The 23211-nt window shown below is 39.6% G+C and overlaps 2 protein-coding genes across 16 annotated transcripts in view; one reads left to right on the forward strand and one right to left on the reverse strand.

The window, feature by feature from the left end:
- The first annotated feature begins 219 nt into the window (after positions 1–219).
- On the forward strand, positions 220–22918 carry NEXN (nexilin F-actin binding protein). 7 transcript variants are annotated; one of them, XM_083867766.1, is made up of 14 exons: positions 220–254; positions 7242–7323; positions 8399–8590; positions 8727–8808; positions 8895–9043; positions 10408–10449; positions 11568–11759; positions 11840–12013; positions 14378–14563; positions 18528–18725; positions 20043–20264; positions 21236–21421; positions 21997–22354; positions 22459–22918. In XM_083867766.1, exons 2-14 carry the CDS (start codon positions 7297–7299, stop codon positions 22470–22472), a joined length of 2022 nt encoding a protein of 673 aa, XP_083723892.1. In that variant the 5' UTR covers positions 220–254; positions 7242–7296; the 3' UTR covers positions 22473–22918. The 7 variants fall into 7 exon arrangements, with proteins under 7 accessions (XP_083723892.1, XP_083723891.1, XP_083723895.1 ...); XM_083867765.1 differs by having other exon boundaries at positions 224–260; XM_083867769.1 differs by having other exon boundaries at positions 236–254; positions 7246–7323.
- FUBP1 (far upstream element binding protein 1) overlaps positions 12918–23211 on the reverse strand; it is a 33331-nt gene continuing 23037 nt past the window's right edge. For 6 of the 9 annotated variants that reach the window (XR_014590728.1, XR_014590729.1, XM_083867772.1 and 3 more), the window contains one exon: positions 12918–13852. Coding sequence is in view for 4 of the 9 variants with exons in the window: in XM_083867772.1 (XP_083723898.1) it covers positions 13835–13852 (18 nt within the window). In the remaining 5 variants the exon portion in view is untranslated. The remainder of the gene's footprint in view (positions 13853–23211) is intronic. The other 3 variants (XR_014590730.1, XR_014590731.1, XR_014590732.1) reach the window with 2 other exon arrangements.

Below are 23211 nucleotides of genomic sequence, written 5' to 3' on the forward strand. Positions count from 1 at the left end.
GTTTCTGCCTCTGCTTTGTGAAGTTCCCCGCGACAGGCGCTGCCGCTCGGCGCCCCGCGCTCTGCCTCTGGCGGTCTGGCCTGGAGAGATCCCTGCCCGCTCCATTCCCGAGCTGTCACATCGCTATTATTAGTGATCGCTCTCCATGTGCCATTACCCGGCCCGGGCGGCCGTAGGTATAAAACCCGCGGGCGGCAGAGCCGGGAGCGCTCCCTCCCTCCCTCCCTGCGTGCGGGGCCGGGGCCGGGGCTGCGGTGACGGTGAGTGGGGCCGGGAGGGGCCGCGGTGCTCGGGGCTGCGGGCGGGGGGTCCCGGGGGGTCCCGGTCAGTCCCGCCGAGCCCCCCCGGTGCCCGCGGCAGGGCCGGGGACGCGCAGCAGAGCGGGGCCCCGGTTATTTATAACTCGGCGCTGCTTCCAGCCCAAAATTAGCCCGTTGGCCGAGGGGGCCTGGCCGGGGGCGCCCCCCGCTCGGCGGCGAGGGCCGGGCACGGCGGGCAGAGCTGAGGGCTGAGGGCCGGGCCGGGCCGGGGCAGCTGCCGCGCGGGGCTCGCCTGGAATGCGGGCGGCGGGCGCCGCGCGACTTTTATGGAAAGTTGCAGCGGCGGAGCGGCGGCCGCAGCCAAGGGGCGCTCGGCAGAGCAGCCCCGAGCCGCCCCAGCGCCCCGAGCCGCAGCGCGGGCAGCGCACAGGTAAGAGCGGCTCCAGCGCCGGGCACGGCTCGGCTCGGCTCGGCTCGGGCCCCCGCCCCGCTCCCTCCCCACAGCCGGCCCCGCTCTCTCCCCACAGCCTGTCCCTCTCCCCGCTCTCTCCCCACAGCCTGTCCCGCTCTCTCCCCTCGGCCGGACCCTTGGCGGGAGCTCCGTCTCCTCTCCCCGGGGCCGCCCCGCTCCGTTCCGGCGGCCGGGCCGGGCTCAGCCGCAGCCGCGGGGCTCCCCCCGGGCGGAGCGGTGCCCTGTGGTGCCCTGTGGGGCCCTGAGGCCCTCGGGGCGCGGGCCCGGCCGTTTAACCGCAGCCGCCCCGAGCGGGGGCTCTGCCCGCCCTGAGGGCCCTGAGGCGGCCCGGGGGAGCCCAGCCCGGGAGGGGCCGCCCCGCCCCGCCCTGCCCTGAGGGACCCCCGGTGGGTGATGCGCGGTTTGTACGAGGTGGTTGTAAATGCCCGGTTTTCGGAGCCCGTTGTCTCCGTTCGGGTTTGTGGCTCTGGTCTCCAGCAGTGAGGGCGGGCTGGACGCGCCGTCCGTCGGCTCCGCTCGCTCCGGAGCGATGGCTGGAAAACAGAGCGGCTTGGGAGGAAATATTCGGTTTCTGTGACAGCTTGCAAACTGGTTATTGTTTTGGGTAAATAAGGGCTTCTTTTAAGCCAACTGATATCGAAAAAATTTGTTTAATGGAACATGTTAGAATTTAAAGAATTGATCAGCAAATGATTAATGGGATGGTAGAAAGAATAGTACTCAATCTTAGATCTCAGGTCTTAAGAGACATTAAATCTCCTAGAAAATTGTCCAATGAAATGAAATGATGAATTCTAGTTAGTTTTTTAGGAGGGCCAAGTGTGCCCATTAAGGAGCAGAGGTGTGAGAATGGGACTGGTGTGTGTGGAGAGCACAGTCTGGTGAGATACAAGAGCTGGGTTTAAGGCATTAGATGGCTTAAGACATTAGTAAGGAATACTTTCTCTGACTGACTTTGGAATGTATTAGATGAGTTGTTTTCTCGGTGAAAGAAGTCGGGCAAGCATTTACATGGTCATCCAGCTTTGGAATTCCTTTAAGGAGGACCAGTGCCGTGGTCATTGGCTGCGGGAGGCAGCGGGGAGAGCCCACGGCACTGGAGAGCAGAGCAGGGCAGGGCAGGGCAGGGGGCAATGGAGAGCAGGGCAGGGCAGGGCAGGGGGCAATGGACGTGGCCCTCGCTGTGCACTGAGGTGCAGGTGGCACACACGATCCAGCTCTTACAGGCACCAGCACCACCAGCAGGGCAGGGCTGCTCCAGGGGAAGCCCCAGCGAGTCTCTGGGAAGCCCTGGAGACTCTCCCGTGTGGCAGAGGCAGCGCTCAGGCCATGCAGCTCCAGTCTGAGCTGGCCAAGAGCTTTCTGAGAAGAGGCAGAAGGGCTGTGTCCTGTCAGTGGGGAAGATCCAAGCTGCAATAGCACCTCCCGGCCAGTATTTGCATTGCCTTGGTCCCTGAAGTCCTGTCAGGGAAGTCAGCAGAGCACATGGCTCACCCTCAGCTGCTGTGACACAGCGGGAACTGTGGTGTGGGGACAAATATCCCGGGGGTATTTCTCTTGGAGACCTCAGTTCCTAATTTACTGCTGCTTCCATTAGATCAGCAGATACCATGGAACATGGTATCATGAGCCAGAAGATCCCAGCAGGACTTGCCTGTTACCAGAGCAGTCTCTGAACCCCCACTATGTTTGCTCTGGAGCCTCTGTACCCCGTAATAGTAGAAGAGAGTAAGGAATCAACAGAGAAGGGTGATTACATTTTTTTAATAGTTGGGCTGAGTGGCACTGTTGCATTTAGGAGATTTTATATCTGTATAAAACATAGGCATCCTTTATAATATGTATGTTCCTATAAATAACCCTATCTGCAAGGAGTATTCTACAACAAAATAAGACTCTCAATAAAGTGTGATAAATTCAAAGACTGAGGAAAAAATTGTGTATGAAAAACTATCTGGGTCACTTGCTGGTAAGCATTCTGGTCTTTAATTATAAAGGCTTAGTGAAGGAAATACAAGTGAGTGGAGGTAGTCTTGTATTTTGTATTTATATATTGTATTATAATGTGAAGTTTAGACAGCTGGTATTAATCGTCATAACTCACTGGCTTCAGTGGAGCTGATGGTTGATGCCAGCTCAGGATCTTCTATGCATGATAATTTTAGTATCTACTTCAGTATCTGTAATTTGGTACAACAACTGGTAGTGTCATTCCAAACCAGTTACGGGGAGGACATAAATGATGACCATTTCCCCTCCTCTGTCCAGCTCTGTTTAATATTTTGTCAAACATTTCAATGCTTTGACCTGTGTTTGCCTCCGCTTGGTGCTTTGGCTGCAAGCAGTGAGTTTCCAGCTCTCACAGTTTGGTTTTCTTATATAATGGAGTCTTCCCTGCAAGTAGATCACAAAGAGGAGACAGATGGCAAACGTAACTTAGACCGTGCCATGCAGGGCTTATTTATAACTCTGAGCACCCAGCAGGAGAGCAGGGGGCCTCCCGAAAGGAGAAATCACCAAGGAACTGGACCTTTTTTTAAAGCCCTGACTTCATGCTCCTATTGTAAATAGTGGTGTTCAGCTCAGGGAAGTGCTGGTATTTTTTGTGTCTCATGTGAGGATGTTTATCATGCCCCTGAAAAACAAGAATTCTTTTAAAGAAAGAGAATTTTATTATTTATGGGAAGGTTTTTTATTTTTTAATCTGGTTAAAGCTGCACAACCTTTTTTTTTATCAATTGAGGACTCTGACCTGCTTTCAGGAATGGAAATTAATTAAATTTAAGGAGATGGATTTTGGGACTGGTGAACCATCGAATTTTCTGTGTCCCCTTAATGATTTTTTTTAAACTTTTTTTTTCCCAAAATAAGATTTTAGGGAGGCTGCATGAAAAGTTGAAAAAGTGCTATGATCATAACAGATCAAGGCATATCAGAGATGATTGCTTGTCCATTTACAATAAATGAATAAGATGCTCAAAACCAGTAATTTATTTTTTTGCAGGACATTTCTAATCTGTTGCCTGGTTTTCCTATGCATTATTGTCTTTGTTTTAAAATTTCATTTGAACACAGAGATCCCTCTCTACATTACAGCCAGTCAAGTTAAATGACATTTTCTCTTTCTTGCAATTCCAGAGGTAGGACCATTGATCACTGGATGCAGGTTAAATTTTTGAGGAGTGGACCTTTCTAAGGGATCCTGCAGTATAAAACTCATAACACCAGAGTAACTTTATCCAAGTAACTTTATCAAAGATCTGTCATTTAATTGTAAGAAAGATAAAATGTGGAGAAAAAAATTACACTATTTTCAGGTGAATGCTGGAGTGATGAGACTGGGTCGGCAAAGGTTAACAGCTGAACTCTTTTTTGATCATGGTTACATTCAAAATTATCATCTGGGATTTTTTTGAGAGGGAAGCTTCAATGAGAAGCTCTTACAGCTTCTGGCTGAGGTATGTTGACCTCGGGAAATAAAAGAAAAGATGAGACTGAATATGAGAATTGGAAAACTTTTTAATAGGAGAAATAGTTTCTGAAGTAAGCAACTAATCAGGCAGGCTTGTATTGCCTCAAAAGATAAGAATTGCTTTTATTAGATGAACCCTGGGAAAATACCAAACAAGAATGCATACACATAAATGCACAATTTAATATAACTAGTTCATCTCAAAAGGGAATTAGTAGGTCAAGGTTTCTTGGGTTGGAAAGTCTGTTACTGCAGACAGTTCTGCACAGCTATTGGCAGGTAAGGAAGGCATTGCTCTTCCACAACTTGAGGGTGTCAAGACTTCCTCATGAGCCACTTGGGTTTCTCAGCAATTCATTGACCTCTCCTGATGCTGAGGCAGACACAAAGAAGCTTCAGCCCACAGTGGTTGTTCCTGCCATGGTCACTGCCTCACAGACCCAACCCAAAACTTGAAGAGCGCTTCTTTTTTTTCTTAAGTATTTTGATTGACTTTATTGGAAATTACTCATCTGCCCTGAGGAGTGCCCGAGGCAGGGTCCAGCTGCTGGTCCTGCTCAAGGTTTAATGGCCATGGAGAGGGATGGAAGTGCAAACATGGGTGGTATCATGTTTAGCAATGTGCTGGTGCTTTATATCAATATCTTTTAGCATCAGAGGTGGAGGTAGGATGACTTGCAGAGGCAAAATGCCTTAATGCCAGCTGGCTAACCTTCAAACATATTAGTGATGCCAATGAACTGGAAAGTAGCCTAAAGTAATAGCAGATATGGCAGTATTCCAAATGGCAGAAACATATCTTCCATCTTGAAGGCCCACAACCTGTTGGACTGGGGCTATTTTGGAAGTTCAGATAGCAGGAATTTGCAAAGAAAATTTCTTCCAACATTCACACTTCTAAGGAAGATTTCAGATTTGTTATCCCACTGTCAGTAGGTCCAGGTAATTGGAGCTATCAGAAAGGTTCAAGACAAAGTCTTGACTCATGGACATCAGCTTCTTACAATGAATAGCACATGATAAAGTAGACTTTGGAATAGTTTTCAAATTACTTCAAATGACTTTAAGATGAAGCCCTATCCATGGGGTACATTGCTGTGCTCAAGATTAGTGGTTACCTTACCTTGAAGTGTTGAGGTGAAATGGAATTTCTTGTGACAGACTATCTTTGAGTCTTCTCTGCTCCAGTCCCACGCCAAAGGTAAAAAGTCTCTGTGTCCCATGTTACTTCAGTGCAAGGATTGCACCAATTCATGACATTCCTTTATTTTCTATGGGTTCCTGCAGTAAACCTTTGAGTCAGCTGCTGTATGTTAAGTACAAGGGTAAACACTGCCAGCCCCAAGTGGGGAAGGAGCCATTAAAAAAGCAGAGTAGCAAAGGAAGAGAACTGAGAACTTTCTCTAAGACCTGCTTATAGAAATAAGGAAGTTAAAAGATTTGAGGCAGTTTTAAAGTTATACTGATCACAGTGGGGATTTTACTTACATGCATAGTCAGCTAAAGCTTATTACAGAGATGTGCAAATCCTGCACAGTGTACAAATGGATGGTAAACGCTATAGGGACCCTGAGGCTACAGAATGCTGATACAATTACCTGCCTTTCTAGACTCCACACAATTCTAACATGCTATGGCTGACCTGAAACAATGTCAGTAGGAACCGCCACTTAGTGATTATATGTTCATGTGTTCACAAGTGAGAAACTGAGATGCCTTGGATTCCTCTCAGTCTACAAGTGAAGGAGTGGGGTGGGGGTGGTGTGACTTTCCATACTAAATTGTTGAAAGGGAACACCAAATTGCACTCCAGAACATCTATATTAAAGCCAAATTTGAAGAGTTTAGAATCTGTAAATCAGGGCAAGTGTTGGTAGGTAAATGCTCGCTTCTTATGTTGTGACTGCTTTCATTGGGAAAAACATCCCAAGATCTCTAAGAATCCCATTCCATCTGTGCAGCTACAGCAGTGCTGGTGAGCACTGGTGATGGTGTATTTTGAAGAGTTTACATGAAAACAACTCTTAATTATTTTTAAAACTACATAAATAATTCTGTGTTTATAATCAGTTTGCAATTAACAATTAGAGAATTTGAAAAATAAGAGCTTAACTTTCCATATAATGAAAATCTCTGATTTCAGCTCCTCTAAACCACAAGTGAGAAGTCCCTTCTAGTGGGAAGCTGCTTTTCCAGCATTTTTGCTTGAAGTCTTTGAGTCCCTTATTTGCACCAGTTTGGCACACTGAGGTTTTAGGCTTTCCTGGGACTCAGAGGATTGATACAATACAGACAGCAGTAGCACTGGAGTCACACCATTATTTCCTTCCTCCCACAAGCTCTGATACACCTGAAGCTTAAAGAAAAAGGAAAAGAAGAGAAAGTGCCTTTCTGTTAGTTTCCTAGTAAATACAGTGTACTTTAAAATTTCCAACAATTTTCTTCTAAAAAATGTTACGCAATTTCCAGAACTCAACTAAATGACATAAACGCTTTATCTGTATGTGGCTTACCTATCCCATGTCATCATTTTCAGCAGTACTTTTCCCTGGGGAACAGCCCCAGGAGAAGGGACAGCATCACTGTGTACCCGTGTGCAGGGTTTAGGGCCGGGGATGTGACTCCCTCGGCCCATCTCGCCCCCCGCAGCCGCAGGAAGGCGAAGCGGCGGCCCGGGGAGGCTCCGGCAGCCGCGGGACGTTCCTTGTGCTGCCACGGGCACCGCCAACAGCAGTTTGGCAACAAACAGCCGGGGCAGCCAGAGCTTGGCTCCAAGTGGTTTGTTTTTTAAAATGGAAATTAGAACCCAATATCTAGGGCTATATAGAGGAGTTATGAGCATGAATAGTGAATCATAAGCTTGTTCTTTTAATTACTGCGGCATACTTAGAACCTATTCATGTCTTCAACAGCCCCAGAGGACCAAGTGAAATTGTGATACCTCAATTTCAGCCTATGCAAACTTATTTACAGGAAGATGGTTAAAGCATCATTTAAAAGGAAAAGAAAGGAATGTAACTACAACTGTTTCTTTCAGGTAGAAACTGAAAGCCATCTTAAACATACCAGGTGCAGAGCACAATACAGTCACCATGAATGACATTGCACAGAAAACCGAGGTATGTACCAATTTTAAAGTAATCAAGGCAATGTAATAATTTACAACTGATGCTTGCAAAAGTAATAATTACAAATATTTGTAATATTTATACTGGAAGTCTGCTGGTATTGCCATTAGTTTTAGACAATGAAAGGGGACTTGTTAAGTAGCTTAAGATTTGATGGAATCTGTGAATTACATTCTTATTAGAAAAACATGACAGAGGAGGACAAAATAAATTCAACAAAACAGGAAGAAGGTTTAAATGTTGGTGGTGAAATTCTGGGTAATATGTATATCTGATTCTAAAATGTCAATATACTAGGCTACTTCAAATATTTCTTCTTCTACATAGACTTACTGAGTAGCAGGAACAAAAACTTCTGGTGAAGGTGGAAAAATATGAAACGTGGCATGTTTTTAGCCAGTTTTCTCAGTATTACTTTATTGAGAACACTTCTGTTGTCCTTACTGTAAAAAGAAAAACTTCACAGTACTGAAGGTGGGAACCTTTGGTGTTTGGACACCCACAGAGTAATCACTGGCAAAGAAGTGTCCATGTGCTGTATCAGTATTGGAGCCCTGATAGTCCAGTGGTCTTTGCACTTCATAACAAAAAATCACTGGGCTCCTGCTTTCCTCTAGATATTAAAAAAAAAAGCGTATAATGTATTGGAAATTTTAAATTAAGAAATACTACTGTTTATTTAAAAACTTAGATGGTGGTTGAAGTGTTGCACAAAAACTCCCATATATATTGTATTTTATTATGCATCTATGTCTTTATATCTCTTTTGAATTTTAGGGGCTGAGAGTTTCTTTGATGACTACTTAAGATTGAAAGCAACAATATAAACCTGTATCTAATTTAATATAATGCTGAATGTTGTTGTGGATATTTTAATACTTATGACCATTTATGAACAAATACAGTGATGCATAACTGATGATGGCTCATGGCACAAAGTTCATAATCTCAATTGCACTTCTGTTTTATGCTCTTACATTCTTTCTAATCCAATCTATCGAATATTTCTGTCTATCTGTTTCACCTTTCTTTTTCTTATCTTCATTTCTTCTATATCTTCACCAAGATTCTGCTTTCTTCATCTAAACCCGTCCAAAAGTCCTATGTGCCCAAGCTTCACAAGGGTGATGTAAAGGATAAATTTGAAGCTATGCAGAAAGCAAGGGAAGAAAGAAATCAAAGGAGATCTAGAGATGAAAAGCAAAGAAGAAAAGAACAATATGTTAGAGAGAGAGAATGGAACAGGAGAAAGCAGGAGGTTATTTTCTTTGCTAATATTTTGTGTTGTATTAATATTTAATATTATATCTGAAAATCTATTTACATTATTTAAAGACAATAATACTGGAATTTAAGTTATAAAGACAGTTTACTTTCTGTGTTTCATCAACTAGATGAAAGAACTGCTTGGATCTGATGAAGATGATGACACCAAAGCATCTAAAATAGAAAAGGGTTATGTTCCAAAGCTCATAGGTAAGAGAGGCCTGACTTTAAAGGCCACAGAATTCACTTGGTAAGTGTTAGATGGAACTGCTGAGCTGTGCGTTTCATGTCCACAGGAACTGTTAAAGGCAAATTTGCAGAGATGGAGAAGCAAAGGCAAGAAGAAGAAAGAAAAAGAATGGAAGAAGAAAGAAAGCGCAGAATTGAACAAGATATGATCGAGAAAAGGAAAATACAAAGAGAGTTGGCAAAAAAGGCACAGGAGGTATGTTCATCTGACCACAACAGGCAGGATGTCATTGTCAACAATAAACATGAAGAATGTTTTGTATTGATCAGAAAGATTTGAGCTTTAGATTTCTCATAGTAGAGATTTACATGGGAGATGCTCAGTGGGGTGTAAGTGAGCTATAATGCACAGAGAATCCTCATTTCTTTACAGTAACAATTTTCTTGTAAAGCTCTAAAGTAGAGTTGCAGATGAAACTGGGCAGGCATAAACCTGGTAGGAGCCAGGCACAAATTTTGGTGTCATATGCATATGAGTTTACTAAACTAATTTAAAAATGTTTCTTTTTTTTTATCAACTCTTACTTCAGACAACCTTTGCCTGTAAGTTAGTAATTAGAGTTCAGTGATACATGAACGAAGGCAAGCAAGAAGTAGTAAGAAAACACCAGTGGCAAGCAAAAATGAGACAACACTAAAGCAGTAAAAATAATAAATCATGAAGACCCAGGTCATGTTTTATTCCTTTGCCATTTTGTGAATCATCATTGCATATATACATATATGTGTATACATATATATATAAAAAATAGATATGAACAGGCTCCAACTTTTGTTGATGCCAATAAAACAAGTTCTGTATTTTGCAGAATTTTGTGAAGGGATATCAAACTTAATTCCTTTTGCAAATTTTCTTCAATGCTGCAAATACTGCACTGAGAGTAAACATTTAAAAGACAGACTAAACAAATTTCTATTTAACCAAATGATAGTAGTGCTTAATTTAGGTTTGAATTTGTTGTAAGAAATGAAAAGTAGTGCCACAGGAGATCAGTTTTTGGATTGTCTTTTCTAATAGAACTTCTAACATTGTTAAAACTGTACTTTTAATTGGCATTGTATCTAGCATGTATTTAATCTACCCTGCAAGACAGAAGTACATACATATAGAATTTTTAAAAGTATGTTAATTTTAGGGCATAACATAGATACACCATAGGAAGCAAGCACAGTATTAGGCTTTTTTCAGGAGTTGAGGGGAAGACAATGTCACTTGCATCAGAAATAATCAATTACTTTACTTTAGATTTTTTTCTTAAACTTTTTTTACCCAATTCTGGAACGTTTAAATGAAGAATGGACATCTCAAGCACTGTTTTTGGTTCAGCATTGTGTTGAGAATGCTTTTGCAGACTTTGTGTGGTTGTTTTATGTCTTGTTGCCTCTTCCTTGACAAGCTGACCTATCTGCAGTATTCCAACAGAGCTTTGTCATTACCATCCCGGTGACTTTATGTGCTACATACATATTACTGATACAAAAAGAAATTCCAGTTCTGTGTTTGCAACTCTAAGGCAAAGAGCCAAATTAATGTAATCATATGAAATTCTCATTTAATAGATTGATGACTTTAACAATACGGGAACTGAATCAGCAGCTGAGGTAATCAGATTTTTTTAAAGAAATCTTCACCTACATTTTTATTCACTTTGTTTTATTATTGTAATTTGGGTTGGGAAAACTTAGAAAACAGCACATAAATATCTAATTAAAGTTCAACCAAGGAGCTAATGAACTTTTAACGTATATGGAACTATCCCTGCACTTGAAATCAGTATCTTAAAGTCTGAAACAGAGCCTGGACTATGAATACTTTGTGGTTCGTAAAATCACCTAAAATGTAAATATTCAAAGCCACCGGAATTATTTTATGTATATTGGGAATGATTCTTTTAAGTCCTCTGGCTTTGCAAATAATTATCTTAAAAGCTCTTTGCCTTAAACTTGAAATTAAAGGGGGATTCTGACAATATACAGATGTTTGAACACCTCACTCGGTTAACTTTTTTTTTTTTTTTTTTACTAATATACCATATGGGTTTTGAAGTCATGCAAATATCAAAAAGCTGGGCCCAAAGGTCCAATTGTCTTTCACTAACAAAAAAAAAAATCACACTCCTACTACTAGTTTTGGAAAGAAAAAACTAAACCCGCAAATTCATCAGTTTTAACTTATTCAATGGGGGGGAAAAATATAGATAAATTATATTTTGGCAAATAAGTTGTACAAACAGAGTTGAAGCAGCACCATCCTTCAAAAAACAATTACTGTACCTGATAAATTACATATTAGAAATGACAAATTACATCTTTCTGTGTTGAGCTATTGGCTTATTTCAGCTGCAGTTTATTATCATTTACATAATAAATGAAAAACTGGAAGTAGAGTGTGGTTACAATTGCTGTGTATTCAAAATTACACCTGTTCTTTCCTAAGCCTTGAGTTTTTATGGCTAGCAGTTAATGAAAATCTATAAAGAAATCAAGGAGTTTGCCAGCCATTACGTTTAAAATATAATTCAGTCTTGATACTCTTCAGATATTAGAAGAAAACTAGTGACTGCCATAGGCAGGTGGATTTATTCTTGTGGGTAATATTCAACACAAGTAAATGTTTTGGAAGCTTTGGTGCACACAGGTTAAAACAGCAGGTTCTTTAAGAAATGAGTCTATCTAGGAGTCAAGTTTCATGAGAATATAATAAATATCTTTTTGGACAGGAAGGGGATGATTCACTGCTAGTTACAGTAGTGCCTGTAAAAAGCACCAGGACACCTGGGAAGATGAAAATAATCTCTGAGAACAGAGGGAAAGAGAGTGCAGAAGAAAGACAGACACAGGATGAAGAAATGAAGCTAAAATATGAGGAAAACCAATTCCTTAAGGAACCCAAGTGCCTTTCATTTGTCAAGGTAAACCCAGTCATCCAAAAATACCTATATAATAGATATTTATTTGCTTAAGATACAACTGTTTCATTTTTCTTACACAGGGTGAAAATGAAAACAGTGACACTCAAGAGTCTCTGTCTCCTGGTAAGCTGAAAGTGACATTTGAAGAACTGGAAAGACAAAGGCAGGAGAACCAAAGGCGGCAGGCAGAGGAAGAAGCGCGGCAGCGTTTGGAAGAGGAGAAACGCGCCTTTGAGGAGGCCAGGCAGAGAATGGTAAACACCTGTTTGGGTCATGTTGGTACACAATTTAAACATTGCTTTTACATTCCTTCCTGTATGTGATTCTTTTCTTTCTTATTCCTTAACTTTGGTTCAAGCTGTTAAGGGTCTGGAAATGAGTTTTTGAAAGACATTTTTGACCTTTGCTCCAACTCAGTAATCACACTGGCATAATGCTTTAGACATTCTTTTACTAAACCAAAGAAATACAGGTCTTTTGATTTTGCCAGCAACTTAGTAGATTTTCTGTCTACAATTTGTAATACTTTAAATTGTAAGCCTTCAAGAAGATGAGTGGCTGTTTTCTTCTGAAGTAGTGCTGCAGATGGCTCAGTAACCAGTTTTTGATGCAAACATTCCGTAGTAACAGAATGTTATTTCTTATCCCCATATTTATTTGTAAATGTGATAGAAATACTCATCAGTTAAAACTCTCTTCTTATGAAGGGAAAAAACCAACCAAACAAAAAAAACCACCCCAAACAAATGGACAAAAAAAAGGCAGATCAGCTCTTTTGTATGTACTGACATAAACAACAACATACTATACCAGATTAAGTCTCCCAAATTGTCAGAAATGCAGCTCATAGATCCTGCTTTATATAACTTGGAAAACTGCCTCCACATGTGTTCTTTATCATAAGTCAGAGTTACTAAGTTATAGTTAGATCAGCTATAAACAGACCTCACTATAGTTTGTTCTTTGATCATACTGAAAGAATCATACACTTAGTATTAACCTAAGATAACCAGATAGTTTAGTTCTGTATTTCCTTATTCTTCCATATTCCATTTCCAATGGCATTCTTAAAGTTCTGTATTTGAATACTTTTCCCCTGTACAGTCATGATCATTATGACTTTCTTAATTAATATACAAAATTCACATACAAACAAGATTAACAAGAAATGAGATTTTAATCTTGAAAAAAAATTCGGAAAATATTTATAGGAATTTGCTAGCTTTAACAGTATAATTATGCACGAACAGTCTTGGAAAAACAGCTCTAGATCACTATTTTGATTACATTTCATAAACATTCAAGACATTTATATTCTACAGAAACAAACTTAAACAAAACCAACAACACAGAACTAGAAAGCTGAAACACACAAATTCCCAACTGGTCCATATTGAGAGAGTTCTAGGTTTAGGAAGATACCCAAATTGTAGTTTACTTCTTTCATCTCCACCTCAAATAAATCACTGTTGTTTCACACCAATAATCTTGCCAATAATGCACATTTTTCTTTTTTGTTTGGAGTTGGGCAAAAGATTCTAGTGAAGGGGGAGAGTGAAGAAACTGAAGGAGAGGGAACTTCATGAACTCACTTAGGTGTTCTAACTGAAGATTAGTTCACATCTCTCTTCTTATGCTTATGCATTTATTTATCAAGTAATATGAAATAATTTATGAATTCTCCACATCAAAAGAAACTTTCTAACCAAAGCTGAACCTGCTGACCAGTGGTTGTCAAAATTTGAAGTAGACATTTTTAAGAATTCAGCAGTTAATTTCCTTCAATTCTTTAATTTTTTTCCCCCTCACAACTTTCAAATAAAAGATTTCTTTAATTCCTTTAATGGGCTACCCCACATACCAGTCCCAGGGCTGCTCACAGTATAGAGATCTGGATTATCAGTACTCTGACAGCTCCCAGTCCACTTCCTCCATTAACTGATAAAGTATTCTGGGATGTCCTCTGAAAGGGGGTCCTTGATTGCAGTTTGCAAACCACAGACTTCTCTTGGCAGGTAAGTGTTCACTGGAGAGAAGCCATAGCGAAGAGATCAGAGTATCTCAATTCCTTTTCTTCAGTGATGATTAAATGTCTAAAAAGAAAAGAAACAAAAATCTCAGTCTGGAATAACAGCAAAATGCTGTTATTCAGTTTTGCTATAAGACTGTACAGCATTTCTTTAACTGGTGCACTGATGAAAGCAATTTCTATACAAACAAAAAAGACTTGATGGTATAAACATCTATGAAAATTATGTAAATGAAGAGAATAGAGCGTGATTTACAGTAAATGATCCAACAATGAGACCATGAAGTATGTACTTAACTGTTCAGCCTCCTCTTGATAACACACTGTTCTTTGAATTACACACTCAACAGATTTTTAAAAATTATAAAAGCTACATGTAGGATACTGAAAATTTCTTTTCTCGCTCCCCTGGTGAAAACAAAGATTAAAATGTTTCTCACAGGAACCTAACTCTTGATGCATTTTTTACCCCAAGGAGAAAACAGTATTTATAAAAGAACAGAAAGGAATGGAGTATTTCTTTACTATAAAGAGTACTTTTTTGTTCAGGTAAGTGCTTTCTACGTTTTTCTCTCCCTATTCTCTTAAGATAAATGAAGGTGGTGATGAAGAATCTGAAAATGCTGTTAAAGAATTCCGCCCTGGAAAACTCAGACTCAGTTTTGAGGAGCTAGAAAGACAGAGGAGAGAAGAGGAAAAGAGGAGAGCAGAAGAGGATGCACGACGACGCATAGAGGAAGAGAAAAGAGCATTTGCTGAAGCAAGGAAGAACATGGTATGGTATTTTTGTTTAGCATAGAATTTAATTTTTACCTAAATCTCAATCTGGAAAGAAACTCTGCGAAAAACCTTTAAATAAAGTTAGGATTACAGGCTTCAACTCTTTCATTAATTAGTTCACCTTACTATTTATTAGAAGGTAATGTCAAGTTGATTTACCAAAAATCATCAGAGGCAATTCCTCCTCACAGCCAGCCTAGACAGGACTTCAGACAATTTAGTCAAAACCAGGTATTATATCCAGTGGGTATTATTACACTAGATGCAACATACTTGGGTAGCAAAATGCTTCCACCCAAGGAGGGTTTGTTGTTTTGGGTTTTTTTGGGAAGAGCAATTTCTTTTACAGCTTCAGGTTTATTCCCCTACCTTTACAGGGTGTCCACCAATCATCTCTTACTACTAAAGCACAATTAATGGCACAGTAGAAAAATGCTCACTACAAGTATGAATGTCCCAGTTTTTTAGGGAGGAAAAATTAAAAGTTTGAACTCAACTACTTGATGCTCTTAATGCTTGTTCAGAGAAAAAAATCACTTGCTGTGTTTACCATGACAACACTTTGTAATACTATCTTCTCTTAAAGATATATCTACAGATTTCTGTCATATGCAAGGACTTGTAAAATTTGAGTTAGGATTATACTGGAGACAGATTTTCATTTCAGGGGCTTAGGACTGACATACACTACCTGAAAGCACAAAGGATGCCTGATTTCAGAGGTTGGCAACTATTACTTATATATATATGTGTGTATATATATATATATACACACACAAAGAAAAAAAGAAAAGAAAAAAGTGGCCACATAGCTTTTAACTGTGATCTTCATCTTTATTCCAACCGCTTCAAGGTTCACCAGGCTTTTGGGTATAACCCAGATACTTATTGGTGGGTATCAGGAAATGCAGCATTAAATTACACCAATATAAACTAGGATGAAGTATGTTTTTTTTCAAAAGGGAGGGCAGGCCCTGCCAGTCTAGAACTGTGCAACAACCCAGGCATCTGGTAGCATCTTCCTACATCCTGTGTGGCTGGACTGGGAAAGACCAACTGCGTGCCCAGTAACATTTTCCTAGTCACTCAAAGCAATGCTTGGGAGAGAAATGAGGACTTTGTATGAGTACTGATACTGCTGGCAGGGCTCCCTCTGCCTGGAAATTGGGCCAAAGACCAGATCTGTGCTGAAAGACTACCTAGAGAAGCTACAATGTGAGTTTATATTTGATACTGTACTGAAAAATAGTGTCTGTATATCCAAGGAAACAGAACCTAAAGCCACTTAAAATACCCTCAAACCAACAAACAAAAATACTACTGCAGACTTCTGCCACTAGCTTTTATGAAAAGGTAGTAGAGAACTAAAGGAAGCACAGAAAGTATCTGCTGCTTCTGTTATTTCCTGCTTTCCTGCCTCAGTGAACCAAGAACCTAAACTCAAGTGTCCAAGAAAGAAATATCTGACAAATAGGGTTTAATCCATCAGATGCAACACAGAGCCTGTGACTGCTCTACCTGCAGACAGTGAAAGTGGTCTGTAATTTTAAAAATTACTGAAATATATTTTCAGCATTTATATACTTGAAGGTTTTCTGTTAAGTAGCATCCTGAATATGAATACTACATTTTCTACTATTTGTAACAGAATATAACTCTCTGCTTTCCTTATTTCCCATGGCTACAAAATGTAGCAGCAATGAAGATGTCTTAAAATATTTAAAAAATAATAGCAGTCTCTCTCAAAGGCAGTGAAAATGAACATTAAACTGTTCTTCCAGGAGCTTTTTAAGGTCTATTCATTCTAATTTAGTTTTGGAAGTATACACACAGAGAAATGTGGTAGTATTGTGGCTGGAAAACAGAAATGTCACCTCCCTTTTGGATCACTCTATCTCAAATTTCCTTGTGCGATTTCCATGCTCCCCAGCATCAGTGTGATCACTCCTACACTGAAGCAGTTCTCTTTCACCCCCTCAATCTTTTTCTAGCAGAGGCTGCAAAAACAAACTGTCTTATCACAAATAAAAACCATCTTTCCCTGTTTGCCCCCATAATATTTGTTGATTGTGCTGCAAGCCATGATTGTTACAGGAATGTTTCTCACTACCAACCATTTCCACTTTGCAGAAAAAAAAGTATGGCCTAATTTCACAAAATACGGCTAAAATATTTACTGAACTAACCACAGGGATTTTGTACATCACACAACTCAGCTAAATCTTTGGGGTCTTTAACCAGGGAGAAGGTGGCTCATTGTCTTTTCCTAATTCAGCAAGTCAGAAATGCAGACAGCTGCCAGTGCTTGCTCACACGCTCAGCTTTGGAACTCTAGTGGGCAAATTCTTTAATGCTTCTTGTGGTCACTTAGGTTTGGTTTCTTGAAGAGATGAGCTTATGAAACTAATGCATCATCAGCAATAGACATTCATGTTTCTTTGCTAATTTAGTTACGGGTAACCTCTAAAAACTGTGGGGTATCGTTTTCACTATAGGTAAGAGTTCACAGCTTTGGGTTTTGACTTCACTTCTCCATAACACAATTTCAACAAATATGCTCATACCACACAAAACAAATGAAGAATGGAAGAAATGGTGGTGCTGAAGTCCAACTGAAAGCTTAGAGGAAAAATCTGAGTAAAATCTGTAGTGAATAGCAGAATTTGAGTGGGATTGGGCTAAAAAGCTACTGAAAGAGTTGTGGCAAATAAAGACGATACAGGCAAAGTAGGTCTAGAGGGTGGTATGAACCAAGATGACACCAAGAGCAGAGCAAGGTGTGGGTTACAACGGCAGTAAGCAGCAATAAATAGAGGTAATGGCAAAGGCTCTTATAGCTAGAAATGTCTATTTTCTGTCTCTTTATAAAGATAGTCAGAGCACTTTCTCAAATGGAAATGTTGCTCCCTTAATTATTCCTACCCTTTGACTGATTACTGTTGTTGGGAATGCCTACAACTTAGGGCACATTGAGCTCTCCCGTTTGCCAGAGGGCTTTTCAAAGCTGTGCTGATTAAACAGTGCCAAAAGCCACATCACCCCCTAGGTCAGTATCTGATCAGTGCCTGACTTCACCTCACCTTTACCTACAGAACATTCCTGGTGAGACAATCTCTCGTAGTGAGTTTATACAGCTACATACACAAACATATATTCATGTAAGTTTTGTGACAAACTTACATTAAAATTCCTGCATATTCACTGTCACTACTGGCTGCTTTTGTAGTGGTCAGCTTCATATTTTAGTACTTCAACACATTCAGTCTGATAGAGTGTAAGTTCTTGCACTTCTAGCTTTGGAAGTAATGAAAACTGCCTTTCCTAGGCCTTACTATCTTATAAATGATTCTAAAATTTAGGCCAGCTGCTCCTAATGCCAACCAAGCCTAAACCTGCTCTGAAGCCAGACAAGGACAGGGAAAGGAGGAAACCCTGGCTGGTGGAGTATAAACCAATAAACTGGCCACATAACTTAGCATAAACAATTTGCAAAGAAGAGCTTCTTCTGAATGTTCTGTTCAGTTATCCTCACTGGGAATACTCATGCTGTTTTAGAACCTAATTCAGATTGCTTAAGAAAAAGATTACAGTTAAATGTACTTCAGCATTAAGTGCAATGACATTTAAACACAAACATTTTGTCTGAAGTAAACAAGAATGAACTGCTTCAGGTCCTAAAGGTGCATTTAGAGGGCATCCTCCCCTGCAGAGGGAAAATACTGCATTTTAAAAAACCACCTAATCTTCATTATAAAAATTTAGTGTTGTAACTGAAGTCAAATACAAATCCCCAAACCACTCCCTCCCACATCATCAGAGGAATAGCCACACTGGCACAGTGCACCTTTCTGTGCTGGGGCAGATGTGACAAAGTAGTCACTTATCTTTACGTAGCAGAAGCATCTGAACAATGATGTGATTTCATCACAGATATAATTAATGCTCTGAATTTCTATCAGGTGCTGGATGATGAATCACCAGAAATGTTTAAAACCTTTTCTCAAGAATCTCTCGTACCTGGTAAACTGGAAATTAATTTTGAGGAGTTGCTGAGACAAAAAATGGAAGAAGAAAAGAGGCGCACAGAAGAAGAGCGCAGGCAAAAGTTGGAAATGGAAAGGCAAGAATTTCAACAGCTGAGAGAAGAAATGGGACAGGTTTGTACATCAAACTATATGTTAAGCATGCTCTGAATAAAAATAAAATATATCACTTCATTACTAAAATCCCAAAGTTTAAGACTGGAAAGAAAAATTCCTTTGAAAGAAATTGTAAGTTAATACATTTAACATTATGTGAAAGAAAAATAGAAAACCCTATTTTTAAAACATTGTATATAATGACATTTTCATCATTGATCTACCACGAAAATGTGTTTATCCCTTGCCACCTTAGAACTAAGTACAGTTACAAATTTTTAATTTGGTTTTGCAATAATTTCTGAAAATTCTGGACTATTACTGAAATGACTGGATAATATTTATGATATTGGGAGAACAGAAACATCTAGTTCCCGAAAGACAATACAAAAACAGAAGTAAGAAAAGGCAAAATTCTTGCTTTTCCTCAAAGAAATACTGTTCTACCTAATGAGAAAAAGACAGTGGGCTCAACTTCTAGTTGGGGTATCAAGGGTTTGAAGACTGTCACAGTTAGTTTTAAAAATCACACACAAAATCTGCTTTACATCCCAAACGTTTAAAACATCACATTCATGACAACAGTTCAGTCTGGCTGTGGGTAGCAATTCTTTACTATGCCCTTTTGAATGTTAGAGAATGACATTAATTTATAATTATTTTTGTTGCAAAGCTCAAGCAAGTAGCAAAGGCTCTAGCTTGTGATGTTCTCAACTAATCCTGGGGAAGCAGGGAGAGAAACAGGGACATCCAGCTAAAATGCATGGACATCTTTACAATCAGCCAGAGGTCATAAAAGGAGGGACAAAAATACCAGTAATTACAGCTTCAGATGTGGTTTGACTGCAGGATCCACAACTACCCTTTCTTTTCCAGCCTTGACATCCTGAAATATCATTTACTTTTTATTGAATTAAAAAAAAAATAATTAAAAGACAGTATTTTTTTTTTAACAGAACAGCTGTATTTTAGAGGATTACTTCATATCATATTGCAAGCAAGTAAGAGGTGAATTTTGGACTCTAGATAAGTAAGTTTTTTTTATTGGTCTGTGTCTAGGTTCCCGAGTCCATGAAGGGCAGTTTATTGATAGCAATCCTCGAACAAATGGCATATTCAAGCAAGGTATTTTAAAATCTTTATCTAGTCGAGGTATGATACAAACGCATTCTTCATGAGATAGAAAGGGAAAAAAATTACAGGGGAAAATCTCTATATGGATTTCACATAACTAACAAAACTGTAATGTATTGAATTATACCATCTGGAGGGAGAGTGGGTACTAAAAATAATGAGAACATTTTCCATCTTACACATTCTGTAATTTCTGAACAGCTGGAAGAAGAGTCTGAAACTTTTGAATTAAGCAAGGAGTATGAAGAATTGATAAAGCTAAAAAGAAGTGGTTCTATTCAGGCAAAGAACTTAAAAAGCAAGTTTGAAAAAATAGGACAATTATCTCAAGAAGAAATACAGAAGAAGATTGAAGAAGAGCGAGCAAAGAGAAGAGCAATGGATGAAGAAATAAGAGAAAGGGAAGCTGAAAAATTTCAAGAGGTAAGTTGCATTCTGTGTATGTTAATGATGAACTTCACCACCACACTAATGATCCAGGAGTGGACAATGCTGCTGCTTTCATCAAATTTTGCTGTTTTCAAAAATATGTTTTCTCTTCATTCCCATTCCCGCCTTTGGATGCTTAAGGATATCACACCCTTAAAGAAACAGCACCAGTTTATTATCAGTGATTTGGTCAAGCAGAGTTCTGCTTTTCTGCTCAAAGCCCTACAATTCAGCATTTTAACCTGAAACCTGCCAGTCTGAGGGCTTAAAACATCCATACCATAGAATTATCTATCAATCATCACTTGAACTGCCTCTCCTTATGAACTCTTAATTCATTCTCCACTACATGAACTGAATAAAAAATTCAATTACCAAATTCAAACAATACCATTTGAAGATCAAGTTTCTGTCAGGTACACTCACTCCTTGGGAGCAGAGTAGAAGAGGGTGCCTATTTATCTAATCTATACAAGCTCAGTGTGAACTCAAGGGACAAAATGGAAAACTTTAACAGTACTAAGCCTGATCTGAGTCTCATTCTGGCTCTTCTCCATAGGAGTCACTTCAACATCAGCTCAAAGCCTGTCCTATTGGTGAGCTTTTAATTTAATGATTGAGACTCACTGTTTTCATAAGGTCAACTGTTTTAGGTGCTGAACCTCCTCTAACATCATGGCATAAAACTCCAGCCACTGAGGATTTGCATTGTCCAAGAAGTGCTCAACTTCTAGATGAATAAAACTTCAAGGAGTATTTTTTACCTATCATTTTTGAAATTACTTTTGCAAAAATCTTGTCTTATCCCTGGGATAAACTATATACAAGACTTACTCTACACTCAAAGAAACCTCTGAAAAAAACCCTCTGGGAATACAAAACTAGTTTTACTATCATGCTTATTTACTATATGTCTAAGGCAATAAATAATCATTAAGCCCTGCTTTTAATTATTATTTCTCAAGGATGAAGACGTAGATGTGACACCAGCCAAGAAATCTGAGGCTCCATTTACTCACAAAGTAAACATGAAGGCTCGTTTTGAGCAAATGGCAAGAGCCAGAGAAGAGGAGGAGCAGAGGAGGATTGAGGAACAGAAATTACTACGCATGCAGTTTGAACAAAAAGAAATTGATGCAGCATTACAGAAGGTATAAATTGCAAATAACACTCTCCAGTCATAAGTGTCATTTAACTTAATTACCACTGTAGGTGACACCACCAGATACAAAAGGAATGTTTTACTACTTCTAGCAGGTGCTAGGAACTGCTGCAATAATATTAAATTGCTTTTGGCATTTGCACATACTCTCCATGGAATCAGATAATGATTTGGGTTGAGGGGACCTTAAAGACCATCTAGTTCTGACTCCCCTGATGTAGGCAGAGACACCTCCAATTAGATCAGGCTGCTCAAAGCTCCATCCAACCTGGCCTCAACACTTGCAAAAAGAGTATGAGACACTGAGAAAAAAGGGCATGATGTCCTGTGAATAGTCTGAAAATGGAATTGACATTCATGCCTCTATTTACACCAACATCCCAGTCTCATTAAAATGCATTTTACTGCCTGTGGCATATCTAGATTGGGTGCATTGTTATGTACTGAGGAGAGATGTGCCATTTCCCCTTCTCAGAAACACAGTAACTTGTAATCAAGCATGTATCACTAGCAGTCATAGGCTATTGCCACTTTAAATGTTTTAAATCAACTTATTTTATATAGAAAAGGGAAGAGGAAGAAGAAGAAGAGGGAAGCATTATTAATGGTTCTACTTGTGAAGATGAGGATCAAGCTCGATCTGGAGCTCCCTGGTTCAAGAAATCACTGAAAAACACATCAGTTGTTGACGGCGAGCCAGTGAGATTTACAGTTAAAATTACTGGAGAACCAAAACCTGAAGTTACATGGTGGTTTGAAGGGGAAATGTTGCAGGACTCTGAGGACTATCAATATATTGAAAGAGGAGAAACGTACTGCCTTTACTTGCCAGAAACTTTCCCAGAAGATGAAGGGGAATATATGTGTAAAGCAGTCAACAACAGAGGCTCAGCTGCTAGCACCTGTATTCTCACCATTGAAAGTAAGAGCTAGCATTTTCATTTGCTTAAATCTCAGTCTTCTTGCACCTCTCCTGTTACAAAAATCTAACTTCCTGTCTCTCTTTAACCTTTTTCTGTTTTCTAGCTGATGACTATTAATGCTCTACTTTAGCTGGAATCTTTCTTCCCCTCAACTTTCTTACTGCATCATCTCTTTCTCTGATGGGGCCAACTAAAGAAAACAAGAATGTGCATTAGTCATTCCTGCACCAGATAAGAAAATACCCTTCAAATTGTGAGAGTTCTTTACTCAATGCAAAAACTAGTATCAAAGGCTAAGAATAAAAAAAAATCAATGTATGAAAGATCAACCGGAGGAAAAAGCTGAATTATCATAGTGCTCCAGCATTTGAAGACCAACCCTTGTGTAACAGAATAAAGCTGAATACATGATCTGGAAACTTGTGTAGTAGTGTAAATCTGTTGGTGTATCTTGCATGAGCACTGAATATTTAAGCTGTTCTACTTTATCCCAGGGGCACTGAATTGGCAAAAAAGTACTTATTGATAATTTTCAAAAACCCAAGTGTACTATTTTTGAAGAATAAAAGATGACGAAACTGCTCAGCATGGTTTCAAGGAGCATAACTTGTTTTAAAATGGGCTTGCCTTGAAAATGTTCTGCTCTGATCAAATGATGCAGCTGATAACCTCAAAAACAATCTCCTTTAGGTTTGTAGTAGTCTTTAAAGTACCTACAACTTGCTTGTAAAACATGGGATTGTTTTCACTGATTAAATGACACAGAAACAACTGGTGACATCTACGATTGGCTCATATTTAAAGCTGGTATTAAACAAGCTTTTAGGAGATTATTTTCATAAAATGCCTACTTTCT

Source organism: Zosterops lateralis (genome assembly GCF_965231275.1).
Source record: "Zosterops lateralis genome assembly, chromosome: 9".
Classification (NCBI taxonomy): Eukaryota; Metazoa; Chordata; class Aves; order Passeriformes; family Zosteropidae; genus Zosterops; species Zosterops lateralis.